At 46.1% G+C, this 21470-nt stretch overlaps 2 protein-coding genes across 6 annotated transcripts in view; one reads left to right on the top strand and one right to left on the bottom strand.

Annotated features, from left to right (window-relative positions):
* The window catches only part of HERC4 (HECT and RLD domain containing E3 ubiquitin protein ligase 4), a 73782-nt gene extending 63546 nt beyond the window's left edge, over positions 1 to 10236 (top strand). For all 5 annotated transcript variants that reach the window (XM_075130849.1, XM_075130853.1, XM_075130852.1 and 2 more), the window contains one exon: positions 8897 to 10236. In XM_075130849.1, the coding sequence (XP_074986950.1) occupies positions 8897 to 9105 (209 nt within the window). In that variant the 3' untranslated portion in view covers positions 9106 to 10236. The remainder of the gene's footprint in view (positions 1 to 8896) is intronic.
* An 841-nt stretch (positions 10237 to 11077) lies between these two features.
* LOC142072789 (cytochrome c oxidase subunit 5B, mitochondrial-like) lies at positions 11078 to 20915 on the bottom strand. Its single transcript, XM_075130854.1, has 4 exons — positions 20726 to 20915; positions 14728 to 14798; positions 12885 to 12984; positions 11078 to 11378 (listed from the first exon to the last, which is right to left on the bottom strand). The coding sequence occupies exons 1-4, from the start codon at positions 20814 to 20816 to the stop codon at positions 11266 to 11268; spliced, it is 375 nt and encodes a 124-aa protein (XP_074986955.1). The 5' UTR covers positions 20817 to 20915; the 3' UTR covers positions 11078 to 11265.
* Positions 20916 to 21470: the final 555 nt, after the last annotated feature.

Below are 21470 nucleotides of genomic sequence, written 5' to 3'. Positions count from 1 at the left end.
TTCTTGAACAGGTTCTTGGGGAAATCTGAGGTGGCTGGATTATTGTTCATGGCAGTCAGTGAACTTAAAATAATCTCAAACGGCTGAAATCCCCAATCTCATTTGTCCAATAAATCTAGGAATTTTGTACATCCCGGAATAGGCTCCTTTTCATTATCTCCAAGACTTACTTTTTTCTTAGGTGGAAATATAATTTGATATCACTTGATTGTAAACGCTAAAAGATTGTAGCTATATGCGAATAATGGAAAACCTATCCAATAATTTCCTTTCTGCTTGTAGTATCTACCACAGTTTTGCTACGTGTTAGCTATTTCCCTCCGGTGTGCAGTTTTGGAGGTGGTTCAAAGCTGCAGCACAGCTTGTTCTGACCCTTTCTCTGGCTGCTGCCAGATGATTCTTTCTAAAGCTGGGTAAAAACTTGTGGAAAATAGTGACAATAATTCCAATGTCAACCAAGTAACGACACACAGAAGACCTTGCTTATAAGGTAATGTATACAAATAAAATGTTGATCATCAGCTGATGAGCAATCCAGGATGGGTAGAATTGTGCGGGAGACATAGCTAGCAGAAAGAAACTTACTGGATAAGAAACTTTCCATTCTGCAGCCCAGAATCTTCCGCAGTTCTGCTATGCAAGGGTAGGGGAGGGTAAGAAAACAAACAAAAGGAATGAGCGGGGGGAAGCCCCTCCCTTTTTACAGCATTGCTCAAGCGGCAAGATTATTACTGGAACACTGCCTCCAGCACCTTCCTGCCAAAGGAGGCCTCTTCAGAAGGTTAAGTCCAGTCTACAACATCTGATAAAGATGTTAACCAGTGACCATGTTGCTGCTTTGGAGATCTCTGTGATGGAAGCATGTGCTCTTTCGGCTCACAAGGTTGCGATTGGTCTTGTGGAGTGCACCTTGATTCTTTCTGGGACAGGAACATTGGCTGCCTTGTATGTCTCATCAATATGTAGTTTGATCCATCTAGCAAGGAGAGCTTGGAGACTGAATCCTTGAGACTCTGGATGGAAGGAGATAAGCAGAACGCCTGACTTCCTTGTGGGTTCTGTATGCTTGATGTAAATTTTCAATGCTTTTCTGACATTTAAAGTGTGCCACAGCTTCTCAGTTAGGTACTGTGGCTTCAGACATAATGGGAGGGACATTTCCCTGCAAGGCATGGAAAAGAGAGTTTACCTTTGGCAAGACCATTTCTGAATCCTTAGCACCACCTTATCATGAAACATGCAGTAAGTTTCATGCACAGATAAGGTGCCCATTCTGAAACTTGTCAGGCAGTTGTGATAGCCACCAGAAAATAGGTTTTGAGGGAGAGGTAAAATGGTTATGCAGAAATCAAGTCCAAAAGGATGAGTAGTTAGGGCTGTCAACACCCGGAATAGATCCTATTCAGAAAAGATGAGTTTGACTGCTGGTTTGGCCAATATGACTGCTCTGAGGAACCTGGATACCTGAGGGTTCTTGACCAGGGAGCCTGAATATCCTGCGAACAGTAAAATACTGAGGCCTACACCTGGCACATAATGATGCTTGGCTGAAGTTCCTTTATCATTCCTTCTTGAAGGAAGTCTAGAATAAATTGAATCCTGGGATGCTGTGAGTTTGCTCTGTGCTCTTGACAACGAAAGGCTGAATTTACTCCAGATGGATGGGTAGGCTTTTAGAGTGGAAGTTCTCCTAGAAGAGAGTGAAGTCCCTATCACTTTGTAAGATAGGCTGAGTATGGCTAATACTTCCCTTTTCAATAGCCAGGCTGTTAGATGAAGATGGTCTGGTCTGGATGGAAGAATGGTCCTTGGTAAAGAATGGTAGTTGCGGTGGAGGTTCCAGCTGTAGTTCTGTTAGGTTAGAGAACCAGGGTATCCCTGGCCAGTGTGGGAGTTAACACTTATCACCTTTACATCCTCTGACCTTATGTTTGGATCATTTTCCCTGTGAGAGGAAAGGGTGGGAAAGCATATAGCAGGGCCTGTGGCCATCTGTGTGACAGAGCATCTGTCCTCCTAGAAAGAAAAGCAGTACTTGTGGCACCTTAGAGACTAACCAATTTATTTGAGCATGAGCTTTCGTGAGCTACAGCTCACTTCATCGGATGCATACCGTGGAAACTGCAGCAGACATTATATACACACAGAGATCATGAAACAATACCTCCTCCCACCCCACTCTCCTGCTGGTAATAGCTTATCTAAAGTGATCATCAAGTTGGGTCATTTCCAGCACAAATCCAGGTTCTCTCACCCTCCACCCCCCCCCACACACACACTCACTCTCCTGCTGGTGATAGCCCACCCAAAGTGACAACTCTCTTCACAATGTGCATGATAATCAAGGTGGGCCATTTCCTGCACAAATCGAGGTTCTCTCACCCCCCTCCAAAAACCACACACACAAACTCACTGTCCTGCTGGTAATAGCTCATCCAAAGTGACCACTCTCCCTACAATGTGCATGATAATCAAGGTGGGCCATTTCCAGCACAAATCCAGGCTCTCTCACCCCCCCAACCCCATACATACACAAACTCACTCTCCTGTGTGTGGGGGGGTGGAGGGTGAGAGAACCTGGATTTGTGCTGGAAATGGCCCAACTTGATGATCACTTTAGATAAGCTATTACCAGCAGGAGAGTGGGGTGGGAGGAGGTATTGTTTCATGATCTCTGTGTGTATATAATGTCTGCTGCAGTTTCCACGGTATGCATCCGATGAAGTGAGCTGTAGCTCACGAAAGCTCATGCTCAAATAAATTGGTTAGTCTCTAAGGTGCCACAAGTACTGCTTTTCTTTTTGCGAATACAGACTAACACGGCTGTTACTCTGAAACCTGTCCTCCTAGACTTAGGGTCTGCTTCCCTGGTGAAGTATTTTGGCCGCTTTGTATTCTTGTGATTAGCCAACAGATCAACTGATTAAACTGAATGTCCTGTGAGATCAGGTTGAAGATTTCCTGGTTTTAGGCACAATTTTGAGTTGCTGACATTGTGCTGGCTGAGCCAGTCTGCCTTTTGGTTCAGTTCCCCTTGTATGTGGATTGCCTTTAGGGAGAGGAGAGTCATTTCTGCCCATTCCATTTTCTCCACCACTTCTGCATGTAGAGCTGCAGTCCTTGTCCCTCCTTGGTTGTTTTATATATGCAGCTGTTGTCAGCCTGGGGACATGATTTCCATCCACGTGGCTCTTGAATCTTGGAAGAGTTAGTTTGGCTGCCCTGAGTTCCAAGAGATAGATGCTGTAGTTCATTTGTCTGTGGTTTCAGATGCCTCATACCCTTCTAGGTCACAGATGTACTCCCCATCCCTTCATGCAGGCATCAGTGGTGAGAACCTACGGGTCTTGAAAGCATATGGAAAGAACCTTGAGGATGTTTCCCCAGACTTTCCACCATATCAGGGAGTTGAGGACCTGTTTTGGACATGTAAGTGAAGTTGCCTGAGTTTGGGGGTGTAGTCCCATGTTTTCAGAAGAAAAGTGTGAAGGCACCTGATGTGTGATTTTTGCCAGTGGGTAACTCCTATGCATGAGACCAGGAGGCCCAGTAGCTGAGGGCAGGGAACAGTAGGTGAGCTCTTTCACTTGGCCAGTGTGGATATCCGATTCTGAATCTTCTGGAATCTGTTTACTGATTGGTACAGCTGTGCTGTTGAAGTATCTATTTCCACACCCAGATGAATTATTCTTGTTAAGGGGTTCAAGGAACTTTACTTCATGTTTATTATGAATTCGTGTGCTTGCAGGAGATCCAGAGTCTGAAATGTGGTACTGTGCGCTACCGTCTGGGATGGGGCTCTGATTAAGGAGTCATCAAAAAGAGGGTACAGGTGAATACCCTGGGACCTGACTCTGGCTATGGTCACCACCAGCATCATCATAAATACCATGGGGGCTGATAAGACACCGATTGGAAGTGTTAGGTACTAATAGTGATTCGTGATATAAGCAGCAAATCTCAGAAGCCTGCAGGGGCACACCGGAATGTGAAGGAATGCATCTGCCAAATAGATTGAGGTTAGGAAGTGCCCTGACACAGGGATGTAGCTATCAGTTAGTTAGTTTCCATCTGGAACTTAATTTTCCTTATTTGTTTGTTGAGCCTTTTGAAGTTGAGGATGGCCTTGACTCCTCTAGTGTGTACTTCTGAGCAATGACAAAGGTGGAGTAAAACCCTAATCAATGCTCTCCTGTGGAAACTTCTCCTATTGCTGTATGGCCAGAAGTTGGGAGATCTTGTTCTGGACCAGCTTGCACTTTTGCAGGGTTGCGGGAGGTTGGATGAAGAAGGGATGGGGTGGAGCCCTTTGCTCAAGAGGGTATTCCTGGAACACACTTACCTTTCTGTGATTAAAACAAACCATTTATCTGGAAAATGGAAAATCCTGCTGCTCAGGTCTGGGTGGAGGCACATTTGCTTGTTGTCGTAAAGGGCTTTTGAAGGTTGCAGGAGCTCCTCTAGATTTTCGTCTTGTTCCTTGGTTCCAAGGTTTTCCCTTGACGTATCTGTATCTGGTTTTCTCTGAAACCTCCATGAGGAAGATGGATAAAAGGAGCGTATCTGGGGTTTGTAGTGGTTTGGAGTCCCTTCTTGGAATACTAAGTTGAGTAGGGAAGGACTATTCGGTTTTAGTCACATTTTCAGTCACTGTCTTATCCAGTTTTTCTCTGAAGAAGAGAGATATTGTGAATGTAGAAGAGCACGGGAAATGTTTGAAGTGTCTACTTTCAAGAGACAAAGCCATGTGTGTCTCCTGGCAGTGGAGCTAGCTGCCACGATCCTGGCAGAAAACCTCATAGTATCCATTAACGCATCTGCCATTAATGCTGTTGCTTAAGAGATTTTCTTAAGTATAGACTTAGTAAGTTTGGTTTCTGATCTTAAGGGCTTTCAGGTCATAGAATCATAGAATATCAGGGTTGGAAGGGACTTCAGGAGGTCATCTAGTCCAACCTTCTGCTCAAAGCAGGACCAATCCCCAACTAAATCGTCCCAGCCAGGGCTTTGTCAAGCCTGACCTTAAAAACTTCTAAGGAAGGAGATTCCACCACCGCCCTAGGTAACGCATTCCAGTATTTCACCATCCTCCTAGTGAAAAAGTTTTTCCTAATATCCAACCTAAACCTCCCCCACTGCAACTTGAGACCATTACTCCTTGTTCCATCATCAGCTACCACTGAGAACAGTCTAGATCCACCCTCTTTGGAACCCCCTTTCAGGTAGTTGAAAGCAGCTATCAAATCCCCCCTCATTCTTCTCTTCCGCAGACTAAACAATCCCAGTTCCCTCAGCCTCTCCTCATAAGTCATGTGTTCCAGTCCCCTAATCATTTTTGTTGCCCTCCGCTGGACTCTTTCCAATTTTTCCACATCCTTCTTGTAGTGTGGGGCCCAAAACTGGACACAGTACTCCAGATGAGGCCTCACCAATGTCGAATAGAGGAGAATGATCACGTCCCTCGATCTGCTGGCAATGCCCCTACATATAATCCCAAAATGCCATTGGCCTTCTTGGCAACAAGGGCACACTGTTGACTCATATCCAGTTTCTCGTCCACTGTAACCCCTAGGTCCTTTTCTGCAGAACTGCTGCCGAGCCATTTGGTCCCTAGTCTGTAGCAGTGCATGGGATTCTTCCGTCCTAAGTGCAGGACTCTGCATTTGTCCTTGTTGAACCTCATCAGATTTCTTTTGGCCCAATCCTCTAATTTGTCTAGGGCCCTCTGTATCCTCTCCCTACCCTCCAGCGTATCTACCTCTCCTCCCAGTTTAGTGTCATCTGCAAACTTGCTGAGGGTGCAATCCACACCATCCTCCAGATCATTAATGAAGATATTGAACAAAACCGGTGTGAGGACCAACCCTTGGGGCACTCCACTTGATACCGGCTGCCAACTAGACATGGAGCCATTGATCACTACCCGTTGAGCCTGATAATCTAGTCAACTTTCTATCCACCTTATCGTCCATTCATCCAGCCCATACTTCTTTAACTTGCTGACAAGACTACTGTGGGAGACCATGTCAAAAGATTTGCTAAAGTCAAGGAACAACACGTCCACTGCTTTCCCCTCATCCACAGAGCCAGTTATCTCGTCGTAGAAGGCATTTAGATTAGTCAGGCATGACTTGCCCTTGGTGAATCCATGCTGACTCTTCCTGATCACTTTCCTCTCCTCTAAGTGCTTCAGAATTGATTCCTTGAGGACCTGCTCCATGATTTTTTCCAGGGACTGAGGTGAGGCTGACTGGCCTGTAGTTCCCAGGATCCTCCTCCTTCCCTTTTTTAAAGATGGGCACTACATTAGCCTTTTTCCAGTCATCCGGGACTTCACCCGATCGCCATGAGTTTTCAAAGATAATGGCCAATGGCTCTGCAATCACATCCGCCAACTCCTTTTGCACTCTCGGATGCAGCGGCCCCATGGACTTGTGCTCGTCCAGCTTTTCTAAATCGTCCCGAACCACTTCTTTCTCCACAGAGGGCTGGTCACCTCCTCCCCATGCTGTGCTGCCCCATGCAGTAGTATGGGAGCTGACCTGGTTTGTGAAGACAGAGGCAAAAAAAGCATTGAGTACATTAGCTTTTTCCACATCCTCTGTCACTAGGTTGCCTGCCTCATTCAGTAAGGGGCCAACACTTTCCTTGACTTTCTTCTTGTTGCTAACATACCTGAAGAAACCCTTCTTGTTACTCTTAACATCTCTCACTAGCTGCAACTCCAGGTGTGATTTGGCTTTCCTGATTTCACTCCTGCATGCCCGAGCAATATTTTTATACTCTTCCCTGGTCATTTGTCCAATCTTCCACTTCTTGTAAGCTTCTTTTTTGTGTTTAAGATCAGCAAGGATTTCACTGTTAAGCCAAGCTGGTCGCCTGCCATATTTACTATTCTTTCTACACATCGGGATGGTTTGTCCCTGTAACCTCAATAAGGATTCTTTAAAATACAGCCAGCTCTCCTGCACTCCTTTCCCCCTCATGTTATTCTCCCAGCCCGATGACATTGTAACTTAAGGAAACCAATTGGCTGTCAGAAATACTCTGAAAGTTGGTGAGGAAGCATCAAAGTCCCTTCTGTGAGTAACTTTCACCTTATCCATTGGCTCCTTGGGAAAGAAGTATCCTTTGGATGGAATAATTATATAAGCTAGAGATGCTACTGCAGCATTGACCTTAAGCACATCAGTTATGACATTTTGGCTCCTGGAGCTTGTAGAATCTGAGAGTGTGCCTGTTAACGTGCTTGCCCGTTTCAGGAGCCTTCCCACTTCTCCCTGATGACCCTCTCAAAGAATGGTGCAGAATTGCTGCCTCTGGAGAGGATTTAGCAGGAAGTCATGTGCTCTGTGGCTTGTCCTCAAGGGACTGCTCAGTTTGGATGTGCATAGTTGATACAACCTTTATGCACTTCGTTTCAGAGTCCTCGGGAAAAAGTCTATGCTGCATTTTGTCTGTTCTGCTCAGAATCAGTCTGGTGGCTTTCCTTCCTCGGTAAAGTATGAGTCTGAATTGGAGGACTAACATCTTTTGGGCTTTTTCTTACCCTTTTTGTTCTTTTTGGATTTCATTTAAAAAAGATTCATACACTTTACTGGTGTGGCCACATGGCAAGCCTTGTACAGGGCCTGAACCCTGTGTAAAATTCGCCCTTGAAGTCCTCGCCTGTAAATTCCCACTTTCCCAGGCTGGGGGATGGGGATTCACTGCAAGGAGGATCGGGGGGGAGGGGTACTGATTATGAGCCCTGCTTCTTTCCCCAGATCATTTGGAACCAATTTCAGGACTTTGTGGTGAACTTGGTGCCCTCCTACGAACTTACCCTTGTGGTCTTGAATTGCTCCAGGACTCAGCCCCTTGCTGAATGAAATTTTCCTCAACCTTAGAGCCTCTCCAAGTTCTGCTCAATCTCCCTCTGTCAGGCTTTTCTGTAGTGGAGTTGCAGCTTTTTGGGGGGCAAATGGGTCCTAACATGTCTGTCCAACTCAAAGCGCTGTGTCATGGTGGTAGAATCAGCTGGCTGAGAAGCGAGGGCATAATTCACCCTCCATGCAGTCTGTTAGTGCTCTATCTGTGAGGCAGCCTTATTTAGGCTTATCTGTGTGCTTGTGTGGCTACTGTGCCATTCCTGAAAGTGGGCAGAGGAGCTCAGCCACTGAATTGCTGACTACCCGGACTGAGAGGAGTAGAAAACAAAGAATGCTGCTCACTACTACCCAAAAATAGAGACAAAGGAAAGGCCAGGAGCAAAGAGAACTGTGATTGGCTGCCTCTGCAGAAGCAGTCAATCTGGCAGCAAGCTGGAGAAAAGGGAGTGTGGGCAGCAAGGGCTGTGCTGCAGCTTTAAACCACCGCTGGAAGTGCACAGGAGTGGAATAGCCCAGGCATAGCAGAATTGTGGGAGATGCTGGGCTGCAGGAACATATAAAAGGAGGACAATTGTGTACGAAATTCCCTTAGTCAGAAACAGAGTTGTTGGTAATGGCTCATGCAGTCATTTCAAATCCAGGGCAGACCCATGTAATTGATATTGAACAGATTAGTACCTGGTTACTTAGTTACCTGCAAATATGATAGTGTCCACAAAAATGATGTGTACTCACTGCTCTCTAAATAAGTAAACCTTGGCATAAGAGGGACTTTGTTCTATTTGACACACATTTGACAATATAAACAGAATAAGACGTACATTAATCAGAGTTTATATGTACAAAGCAGCATTCATTTACTATTTTTAATTAAAAATCATGCTTAATGTAAAAAACTAGCCACGTAATAAAAGAATTGAAAAATGAAAATACTGATTTAGAAGTGTAATATTGCATTAAACTATCATTGTGAAACAGAGTAGCTACTCTTTCTCCAGCTTTCATTCTTCTGTTTTTCTTGGCAGTGTTTTTAACAGGCAGTGATCGTATTCCTATTCTTGGAATGAAGTGTCTTAAACTAGTCATCCAGCCAACAGGAGGTGGAGAAGGGTATCTTCCAGTATCTCACACTTGCTTCAATCTTCTTGATCTTCCAAAATACACAGACAAAGAAACCCTAAAATCTAAGCTGATCCAGGCAATAGATCACAATGAAGGCTTCAGTTTAGTATAACTTTAGAAATGAGATATTGTAGTTGTTTAATGTGGGAGCATTAAACTAATTCTTTCTGTCTTTCTTGTGGTGGTAAATTCAGTGGACAAGTTGACAATGTAACAACTGGTTATTTACAAAATGTTCAGTGATATGAATATTCATGGAAGCCAAAAAGTCCTTATAAAAATGAACTGTTAATACACAGCTTGTATAGAACCATGTTTTTGTCATCTTAAAATAAAAATGAGACTGTGAATGAGACTCAAGTTTCACTAAGGTGAATTTCAGCATTTCACATGTTATAAAAACAATTTAGCGTATGAGTGCATGAAAGACTTGCTTAATTTTTTTCAATCACAGAGGTGAAAACACTTTCCTATTATGATAGTCCCCTTTGATTATTTTTCATTTTGTAAATAAAGCTTTGTAATAGAATAGTTTCAGTTCTGATAGCAGTATGGTTTCTATTGCGTGTAATTAAACTTGAGCTTATTCTATGGCTTTTAACAAAAGAAGTGTGATTCTGGAGATGTATTTTTCCAGTGGTGGGGTTTTTTTTGGTTTGTTTCTTTTTGAAAACTTAATGAAAACAATGATGGTTGAAATGACGCTGCCCTTTATGATGTACAGTCCAATTTCTGTGGTGCAATCACTTATTTGTGCTGGTGCAAAACTGCAAATTTGGCTTCTGTTAAGATGGATGAGAAGACTCAAGAGGTAATTTAATCTTATTACTGATGGTATAATTTGATAAAATTATGAGGGATTAATTTAGCATTGGGAATCCAACCTCCGCAATCATAGGTTAAAAACAAAGGAGGAGTAAGACAGTTGCTATCAAGAGTTCAAATATTTTATTTTTAAATGTTGAGTGTGTAGTTTATGGTCACCTTCTTCCAGCTAAAATGCATTTGAAATACCCTTTTAACCCTTTTTGGAACTTCTTTTGAATTTTAATATAAGTACTCTGAGATGACTGTGCTTAATGGCACGTTTTCAGATTTGACTTTCCTGGACTGGTTAAGTTCCAGCATACTTACGTCTTATTGATACATATGTGACTTTCAGCTGTGAAACAAATATTTATTTTTTTTTAGATTTTTAAAATGCAGTGAAAACAAAGCTAAAATAAAATACTTGAATGAAACAGTTTGTTGCTTCATGTACGTGTTCATATGTATGGATGCACATATCATGCATATTTCTTTAATCAGAATGTAACTTCATTAAGCAAAAGACTAGTTAGAATATTGAGACCATTCTGGCTGTGGCTGTTGTATTGACATAATTCAGCACAACACAGGGCAAATGTAATTAAGGCTATAACCATCTCCTGGTGGTATATGATTGTAATACATGTACATGCTTATAGCTCAGGTGTGACCTCTAACTTTCTTCACATACTACTGTTGGCAGGCATACTCCCACCATGTGAGAGTCAAGAAACCAACAAAAATGAAGTCATAAGTAGGGCCCTACCAAATTCAGTCCATTTTTGTAAATTTCACAATTGTAGCACTTTTAAAAACTTGAATTGCAAGGTTTCAGATATTTAAAGGTTAAATTTCATGGTGTTGTAACAAGCCATGAATATGTATTTTAAAAACAACAAAATATAAACACAGTCCTTAAGACTCAGCATTTCTCAAAGTGGGGAGCCTGACCCAACACGGGGTAACAAGGCTATTGTAGGGGGGGTTGTGGTATTGCCACTCTTACTTTGCTGCCTTCAGAGCTGAGCAGATATAGTATAGGGTAAAAAGTACACCAGACCAGATTTCACAGGGGAGACCAGATTTTTCATAGTCCATGATGTGTTTTTCATGGCTATGAATTTGGTAGGGCTTTAGTCATAAGACTAGAAATTTATTGGAAAGGGGAGAAAGAAAACCAGCCCACATTTATTAACCAGTACTGTTAGAACACTTCTTCCTAAACTCTACTCTGATTTATCCTCTGTTTTATGAAGGATGATAACTTATGACACACATTTCTACAATGTTGTGCATTTAATTTTAATTAACTGAGGGTAAAACAAGATTGGCGTTTTTAAATGAAATCCAATAGAAACCAAATATGAAGGTAGTAAATATTTTGCATGCAGATTTAAGTGCACATCATATTGTGCAGTTTAGACACAGTGAAATCCACTTTGGGTCAGTTTAATAACACAGATTTTCAATGTGGGACATCATGATGGACGAGCTTGTAGTGAGCACCACATGATGGGCAACGCTGGCTTTCTCCTGCATGCAACCAGAACCAAATGACAGCAGAGTTGTCCTCCTCACCTGGTGTGAGAAAAGCAAAGCAAAATTAAATGTTCATGCCTCTTTTGATTTGTCAGATTCAAGTCTTTTGTCACATGTGCAATGAAAGCATTGTGCATTCTACAGTGCCCTGTGGGCTAGAATTCTTAACCTAGTGGGCATCCTAAAGTTTCAGTGAAGGGTTCAATAATAGAATCAACATAGAAAATGAGCATCTCTGTCTCATCGTTCCTTTTCTGATGTTAGTGGCAATTTCCATCACTGTTAGTCTATATTTTAATGTGCCATGTATTGGATATTGGGGGGGGGGGGGGGAGAGGGTGAAACAACAAGCGATGAACATGATGGCTTACTTGTGGCTGAATAAGTGCATGATGATCACTCTCCTGGGGGGGGGGGGGGGGAAACCGAGCTTTTGGGAAAACTTACATACACCTTAAAATGCTCAATCTTGCACGGGGCTGGCACCAGAGAACTCAAATAGTGCAGTTGTAGCCCTAGAATGGTCTCATGATACTTCTGTTGTCTTACTTTTACTGATTCCTTAAAAGCAGATACTGTTCAGTAACAACCACCATGATTTCTATCATTTTTTGAGATCCTAACCACTATTCAAAGTGGGACCATTTTTATAACTAATGGAAATAGAATAGGGTATCTTGATTTTCATTCAGTCATGCCTCAGACACTAATTATACTAATTTCTTTGAAAGCTGATCATTACAATATACCCTTACTGGTTTGTGTCTGGTAGTGGTAGACATCTTCATCCCTGCATATGCACTACAGCAGCTATGAAGTTCCAAGCCAAGCGAGCAACTTCCCTTAACTATGGAAATTCCTTTGCTAGTATCATATTGCAACTACCGCCCCCATATTATTTGCAGTGAGTTCTACTCTTCACTTACTGGTTTTCCAGCCTCAACTCAGTTTAATGCGTAAAACACACTGGTTGTTAATGCCAGTGCTTTGATTCTCCTTATGGATAACTAGCCCCAAATAAGTGCTCTTTTATAACTAAAAATGACATTTCAGGTTGTCATCTCTCAACTTCTAAGTAAATATGCTCCAAACCACTAACTCAACATGATTTCTCCCTGGCGATGATACATACATTCTAAAGTCCAAATTATGCCTTATCTTACACACAACCCGTATTGTTTTTAGATGGTGTGCTCAGTGGTACTTGTACAACCCTCTTTCCTTCAAGGTGATTGCAAAGGTGTTAACCAATCCCGAAATCAGAACTTCTTTGATACACAAAGAATAGAAGCCAGGCCACTCTTAACTATATTCACTCTACCATGTTAGCAAAAGCATGAAAAAATGAAAATGTATTTTTGTTACTAAAATAGGCAGATATGACTGAATACCTATAGAGAAAAGAGAGGATCAATTTTGAGAGAACTTTTTGGAAGTATTAATGTAGATGTATTAAAACAAAAACCTACTATAAAACAATTCATGTTTTATAGCTTTAGATAGTATGTGAACTAAAAACATACACCAGGTTGTTCTGATACATACAGATACAGCCTACTAGCCTCTTCTTGTTGATGGATGGAACAATATGAGGATCCTCTCTAGTTCCTGCATATCCCTTGGGTTTGAGTATGCTATATGGATCCTTGAGAGAAGAACAAAACCTGGATCTTAGTTACTAGACCAAGAACATGGTTAACCAGTAGTATCAAAGATTGTGTCACATATATAAAATAAAGGTAATTAAATTGCTGCTGTTCTGTCAGCCGAACACAGATAGATCATCTTTAGAATACCAGCATACAGGTACATGAAACTAACAGAAGGGTAGATGAGGAATGTCAAATCTTATTGGGTTAGATACCGATTTGTCAAGTGGGAGAGAGTTAATCTGCCAAAGTTATTGTACAGGGTGTCAGTTCACCTGCAAGAATCAGTTTAGAGTATCAACAATTAGTGGCAGCTTTTGTGCCACTAAAAATACGTGCTGAACTCATGACAGCATACTAGCTGCCTAAAGCACAGGGGTGCTATGTGCTATTTATAGTGCCTTTTCATGAAGGCACATTAGTCTCTCCCTAGTCAGGGTTGAACGCAGTACTCCAATACATGATTATTTTGATTCCCCCTCCCGACATCCAATAAAGGCTAATCTGCCTGAACTTTCATGTGCAATATTATGCTAAAATAGAAATATTCTGAGAAACCTGAGAGAAATGAAAAAATATTTGAGAGAGTTTTCAAAAGAATTTTCTCCTTTTTGTAAACAGTTTTGTAACTTTTACTTCTGTGAGGGTGTTTTGGCTCATCACACATTAAAACCAGCTTACTCTAGAAACTCGGTTTGTCTTGTTCTGTTGGTCCGTCTTCAAATAGTGTGAAGGGTGAGGCTTATTATTTAGGGCCCAGTCCTGCTCTGCACCGGTGCAGGTCTTAAAAACAGTTTGTGCATTCTTTACAAGTCTTACTATGTCCACTAACTAGATGCAAACTTCCTAAAGGACTCTAAGAATCACTGAAAAATTAAGTCAGTTAGGCCTTGTGGGAGAGAAGGAGACCTTTACAGAAATACAGAGGAAATAATGGAGAGGCAGTGTGGTCCAGTGAATTGCATGGAGGGGTAGGAGCAAGGAACTTCTAAGTTTTATTTGCTACTCTGCCACACACAGTGGCTTTATAAATTCTTATTTTCTATAAAACAACCTTCATCCTATTGGGATCCAGGAAGTGCTTTAAAACATTGATGTTGCCTCAAACATCCCTATGAGAGGCAAATATTACAGACCATAAAACAGACATAGTGAGAGTTAAGGAAATTGTCCAAGGCAACATAAGGAGTCAGTGATCAATCTCGGTTTGAAACACAGGTGTAACACCTAGTCTCATATCTAATCCAACGTAGCACATCACAGCCAGATAGTTCACTTAGGTCCCAATCCTGCAACTGGAGCTGCATGTGTGGATCATTGACCAACACAGAGTCCTCCATGTGGATGTGTGGTGGCCCAAAGGGATCCAGTTGCAGAATCAGGGCCTTAGGCTCTCCTCAACAGAAAATGGTACTTTGTAGTTTTATTGAACTTTTCATACAAGAATCTCAAATGTATATTTAATTATGCTTCACAGCCTCCCTGTAAGGAGGTAAGAATGCAAAGTTAAGGTTTAAGGGACCTTACTTCTGCATTTCCCAAATGTTTTCATACTTACAGGGTGTGAGTTTGTGTATTCTTAACTTTGAATATCTTGCCTTACAGACTTCGGTTTGTTTTTAATTAACATATTCTATTCTGCATTTCCCTCCTTCAAGTTACTGATATATTTACAACCTTAGCTCTAACGTGATGCTTTTTATTTTGTCTGAATATTAATTATTCAATATTAAACTTACCTGTCCTTTTTTCATAGCCTCTAGAGTTTTCCGTTCAAGTCCAGTTGCCTGTTCCTCATCACTGGGAATACCTAAATAGGAATAAAATACAAAAGTATTCTATATATTTATCTAAAATTCAGATTCAGCTAATGATTGAAGCAAACCATTAAACCCATGTCCTGGACAGCACCATAAATAAATGTCCATTCAATTTTTTAGTTGCAAAGCATTTTTGATTGAAATAAGACATTACATAGGAATTACCATACGGATCAGACAGAGGTCCATCTAGTCCTGTATCCTGTCTCCAGTACTTGTGGCACCTTAGAGACTAACCAATTTATTTGAGCATAAGCTTTCATGAGCTACAGCTCACTTCATCGGATGCATACTGTGGAAAGTGTAGAAGATCTTTTTATACACACAAAGCATGAAAAAATACCTCCCCCCACCCCACTCTCCTGCTGGTAATAGCTTATCTAAAGTGATTACTCTCCTTACAATGTGTATGGTAATCAAGTTGGGCCATTTCCAGCAGAAATCCAGAGTTTAACAAGAACGTCTGGGGGGGGGGGGTAGGAAAAAACAAGGGGAAATAGGTTACCTTGCATAATGACTTAGCCACTCCCAGTCTCTATTCAAGCCTAAGTTAATTGTATCCAGTTTGCAAATGAATTCCAATTTATAACATTCATAAACCAGTCGGAGAACATTTCAATCTCTCTGGTCACGCGATTACAAACATGAAAGTTGCAATATTACAACAAAAAAACTTCAAAACCAGACTCCAGCGAGAGACTGTTGAATTGGAATTCATTTGCAAATTGGACTCTGAAACCTGTCTCCAGTAGTGATCAGTAGTATGAGAACCCTGTCAGAGGTAGATTTGGGATAATCTGGCCCCCACATTAGATGTTAGATATTGTACTATTTACAACCACTCCATCTGACTGTTCTTTGGACATTGGTTCTTTTCACATTGCCTGGGGCCTCTTCTGGTATAACAAAGGGATAGTTCAAAGTGATCAAATCAGGGCAGTCCAGGCTACAGCCTTTGCCATATAGAATCCCCTCACAATGACTGCTTCCACAAATGAGACCATGCACCAGTTCAGACACTTACTTTTTCATTAGAACAGGTGACGAAAAATGGAAGTTTCAGCCTTGGCTGATAGTGTCCAAAAGTTAACATTTAAGGTAGCACCAGTCTCATCCCTAGTGGACAACTGCACATCTAATAGAAACCACCACCACAGCTGGTCAATCATACAATTACAGAAGGATAGGGCTGAAAGTGACTTCAAGATTCATCTTCCTAGGTAGAGGCAGAATTAAGTATACCTAGGCCATTCTTGACAGATGCTTGTCTAATGTCTTCTTAAAAACCTCCCTGTTCTAGTGCTTAACTATCCTTATAGTTAGAAAGTTTTTCCTAATATCTAACCTAAATCTTGCTTGCTGCAAATTAAGCTGATTACTTCATTGTGGACATGGAGAACAACTGATCGTTGTCATCTTCAAATACATTAAGGGCTGTTATAAAGAGTTATTTCCTTTTTCCTTCTCTTTACATTAAACATGCCCAATTCTTTCAACTATACTTCATAGGTCATGTTTTCTAATCCTCTAATAATTTGTGTTGCTTTTCTCTGGACACTCCAATTTATCCACATCTTTTGTGAAGAGTGACACCCAAAACTGGACAAGAGTAATCTAGCTGAGGTCTCTCACCAGTGCTGAGTACAGTAGAACCATTACCTACTGTGTTTTACATATAACCCACCTGTCAATGCAGCCCAGAATGACATTTGACTTTTTCACAACAGTATTGTATTGTTGACTCATGTTCAATTTGTAATCCATTATAACCCCCAGATCCTTTTCTGCAGTACTGCTGCTGATCCAATTAGTTCCCATTTTGTATTTGTGCATTTGATTTTTTTCTCCTAAGAGCAGTATGCTGCACTTGTCTGTATTGAATTTATCATATTAATTTCAGACCAGTTTTCCAATTTATTAAGATCATTTTGAAATCTAATACTGTTCTCCAAAGTGCTTGAAATCCCTTCCAGTTTGGTGTCATCCACCAATTTATACATATACATTCCACACCATCTGCTAATGAACTATCCTCCTACACTGAAGTATTGTTCTTTTACAAAAACTGAAAACAACACAGTTACAAATTGGTCACTAAAACACTCACCTTCTCCCTCTGCCCTCTAGAAAAATTCCAAACCTTTAAATTCCTCCCAATATCCCCCTGTGAAAATCCCATATGAATAGATGAATCTTGCACAGCACTTTAGAGGTCAACAACTAAGGCTTCCAGATCTACAAGCTGATTTATGCAGGCAGACTCCTGCACCTGTGTGTAGTCCCATCAAAAATTAATTTTACACTGTGTGTAGTTAGTGTGACTCAAGACAAGCCTAAGGGCACACCTAAGGGAGCAGCTTGCAGGATTGGAGCTTTAGTCTTTGTTGGACCAAGAGAGAGTTCCAGAGTAAAGGGCCTCTTGTTGAAAGCATCCTACCCCTGTTTGTTAATCATTAGTAAAAGCAGCCACATACACAAAGTTTAAGCAGGATTCTTGTTCTTCCATCACATTGGTGCAGTATCAACAATTTGGCTTCCTATGTGCATCAAAGAGTCCTAAAAGTCGGAAAATTCCACTGATATATTTCCATTTTCACTCTGTCTCCTAATTTAATTAAGGTTTATCTACATTAAGGATTTTTGCCCCAACTACATCAGTGCAAAATCCCAAATGAAGACATGTTCCCAGAGAGCATGTCTGTTGGTTTTTGTTTTGATTTGTTTTGTTTGCTTTATAGTTTTAGCCCATTTTCCAGCTTAAATCGTCTGTGTGACAGTTTATAAATCAGTAACTGGATTTGAACCTTTCTCCTTTGATGGCACCACAATGAGCTCTGACTCCGCCACGAGGCACCATTGAGCTCAATGTCACTTGTGTGTGAATGAAGGGCTTTCAGGGCTCCTGTGGCTTGGCTGAATGGCAAATAAACATAAAGTCACATCCCTAAAGCACTGGATGAAAAGATTTATTTCAGTTCCAACTTAGATTCAGCACCACAGACTAATTGGCTAGAACTGCGGTGGAGGAATTTCTGTTTTGCCAAGATTGTTCACCCTCTACACACCCCTAAGGGGCTGACACCTTATCCCTTGCCCCCAGCTTCTAATCTCTTGATTACCTGCACTCACTTCTCATTCCCAGCCATCACTCCCCTGCCCTCATTCCGCCTGGCCCACTCCTATAACCCCTACCAGCCCTCACATGCCCCTATGCACTTATATTGCCCACCGTACCAACCCTCACAGGCCCCCATGCACGTATTCCCCCGCCCATTTCCAGCCCTCACAGGCCCCCGTGCACCTATCCCCCCGCCCCCTACCAGCCCTCACACACTCCCATGCACCTATTTCCCCCGCCCCCTACCAGCCCTCACACACTCCCATGCACCTATTTCCCCCGCCCCCTTCCAGCCCTCACAGGCCCCCATGCACCTGTCCTGCCTGTCCCCTACCAGCCCTCACAGACCAATTGCACCTGTCCTGCCTGTCCCCTACCAGCCCTCACAAGCCCCATGCACCTATCCCCCGCCCCTTCCAGCCCTCACAGACCCCCATGCACCTATCCCCCCAGCCCTCACAGGCCCCCATGCACCTGTCCCGCCTGCCCCCTACCAGCCCTCACATGCCCCCGTGCACCTATCCCCCTGCACCTTCCAGCCCTCACAAGCCCCCATGCACCTATCCCACTGCCCCCTACAGCCCTCACACACCCCCATGCACCTGTCCTGCCTGTCCCCTACAGCCCTCACAGGCCCCCACGCACCTGTCCCGCCTGTCCCATACCAGCCCCCACACGCCCCCATGCACCTGTCCTGCCTGTCACCTCCCAGCCCTCACACGCCCCCGTGCACCTGTCCCCCCGCCCCTTACCAGCCCTCACATGCCCCATGCACCTGTCCCGCCTGTCCCCTACCAGCCCTCACAGGCCCCCACGCACCTGTCCCGCCTGTCCCCTACCAGCCCTCACAGGCCCCCACGCACCTGTCCCGCCTGTCCCCTACCAGCCCTCACAGACCCCACGCACCTGTCCCGCCTGTCCCCTCCCAGCCCCCACACGCCCCCACGCACCTGTCCCGCCTGTCCCCTACCAGCCCCCACACGCCCCCACGCACCTGTCCCGCCTGTCCCCTCCCAGCCCTCACACGCCCCCAGCACCTGTCCCGCCTGTCCCCTACCAGCCCTCACACGCCCCCACGCACCTGTCCCGCCTGTCCCCTACCAGCCCCCACACGCCCCCACGCACCTGTCCCGCCTGTCCCCTACCAGCCCTCACACGCCCCCATGCACCTGTCCAGCCTGTCCCCTCCCAGCCCTCACACGCCCCATGCACCTGTCCCGCCTGTCCCCTCCCAGGCCTCACACGCCCCCATGCACCTGTCCCGCCTGTCCCCTACCAGCCCTCACAGGCCCCCATGCACCTGTCCCGCCTGTCCCCTACCAGCCCTCACAGGCCCCCACGCACCTGTCCCGCCTGTCCCCTCCCAGCCCTCACACGCCCCATGCACCTGTCCTGCCTGTCCCCTCCCAGCCCTCACACGCCCCCACGCACCTGTCCCGCCTGTCCCCTCCCAGCCCTCACAGGCCCCCACGCACCTGTCCCGCCTGTCCCCTACCAGCCCTCACAGGCCCCCACGCACCTGTCCCGCCTGTCCCCTACCAGCCCTCACAGGCCCCCACGCACCTGTCCCGCCTGTCCCCTACCAGTCCTCACAGACCCCATGCACCTGTCCCGCCTGTCCCCTCCCAGCCCCCACACGCCCCCACGCACCTGTCCCGCCTGTCCCCTCCCAGCCCCCACACGCCCCCACGCACCTGTCCCGCCTGTCCCCTCCCAGCCCTCACACGCCCCCACGCACCTGTCCCGCCTGTCCCCTACCAGCCCTCACAGGCCCCCACGCACCTGTCCCGCCTGCCCCCTACCAGCCCCCACACGCCCCCACGCACCTGTCCCGCCTGTCCCCTACCAGCCCTCACAGGTCCCCACGCACCTGTCCCGCCTGTCCCCTACCAGCCCTCACAGGCCCCCACGCACCTGTCCCGCCTGTCCCCTACCAGCCCTCACAGGCCCCCACGCACCTGTCCCGCCTGTCCCCTACCAGCCCTCACAGGCCCCCACGCACCTGTCCCGCCTGTCCCCTACCAGTCCTCACAGACCCCACGCACCTGTCCCGCCTGTCCCCTCCCAGCCCCCACACGCCCCCACGCACCTGTCCCGCCTGTCCCCTCCCAGCCCCCACACGCCCCCATGCACCTGTCCCGCCTGTCCCCTCCCAGCCCTCACACGCCCCCACGCACCTGTCCCGCCTGTCCCCTACCAGCCCTCACAGGCCCCCACGCACCTGTCCCGCCTGCCCCCTACCAGCCCTCACAGGTCCCCACGCACCTGTCCCGCCTGTCCCCTACCAGCCCCCACACGCCCCCACGCACCTGTCCCGCCTGTCCCCTACCAGCCCTCACAGGTCCCCACGCACCTGTCCCGCCTGTCCCCTACCAGCCCTCACAGGCCCCCACGCACCTGTCCCGCCTGTCCCCTACCAGCCCCCACACGCCCCCATGCACCTGTCCCGCCTGCCCCCTCCCAGCCCCCACACGCCCCCACGCACCTGTCCCGCCTGTCCCCTACCAGCCCTCACAGGCCCCCACGCACCTGTCCCGCCTGTCCCCTACCAGCCCTCACAGGTCCCCACGCACCTGTCCCGCCTGTCCCCTACCAGCCCTCACAGGCCCCCACGCACCTGTCCCGCCTGTCCCCTACCAGCCCCCACACGCCCCCATGCACCTGTCCCGCCTGCCCCCTCCCAGCCCCCACACGCCCCCACGCACCTGTCCCGCCTGCCCCCTCCCAGCCCCCACGCGCCCCCACGCACCTGTCCCGCCTGTCCCCTACCAGCCCTCACACGCCCCCCCCTGTACGCACCCCCGACGCTCATGGCTCTGGCGGGGGCCGCGGTCCGCCCGCCGCCGGGCAGGGCGCGCCGGAGGACGCGGAGCAGCAGCCGGGACGCCATGGTGCCTTCTCCGGTGCAAGGTCAGAGTCCGGCAGCTGCCCAGCGCTCACCGCGCTGACATTCCCGGCCAGCCCGCGGGAGGGGCTGGAGGCGCTCAGCCCCGGCAGCCAACCCGGGCAGGGCGAGGGAGGGCTTCCCGCGGCAGGTCGCGGCGTGGGGGCGGTAGGAGACGGCGCGGCGTGTGCGGGGACGGGGGGCTGAGGCGTCCGGGGTGGGGACGGGGTCCACAGGGAGCTGGCTGCCCTGGAGGGAAGTAAGCAGCACGGGGTGCTTGCTGTCTGTCGGGCAAATGACAGCTGGGGAAAGTTACTGCGGTTTAGAACCGCGTTGTTTGGGGGCAGGAAGAGCAATTTCTACGTACTTTCCCTCTGGCAAAACTCACCTTTAAATAATAAATTGCTGGCTGGACTCGGCAAATCAGTCTTTGCTTCCCTGTCGAAGTAGCTACTCCCAACTTTCTCCTGGGGTAGCTTATTCTGAGGGATGGGCTATTCCTCCGCTAGAATGAGCTACCTCTTCCCTCCCTCTCCCCCCCCCCAGTTTACTTTAGCTACCCATAACCCGCGCCTCCCACCCCAGGAACTTCCATAGAAGGTAGGAGCCTAAAGACCTTTGAGGATCTGGGCCACAGCATCCTAACCGAAATCAATTTCT

The sequence above is a fragment of the Caretta caretta genome, chromosome 7, assembly GCF_965140235.1.
Source record: "Caretta caretta isolate rCarCar2 chromosome 7, rCarCar1.hap1, whole genome shotgun sequence".
Classification (NCBI taxonomy): Eukaryota; Metazoa; Chordata; order Testudines; family Cheloniidae; genus Caretta; species Caretta caretta.
This window is presented reverse-complemented; position numbering and strand designations above follow the sequence as displayed.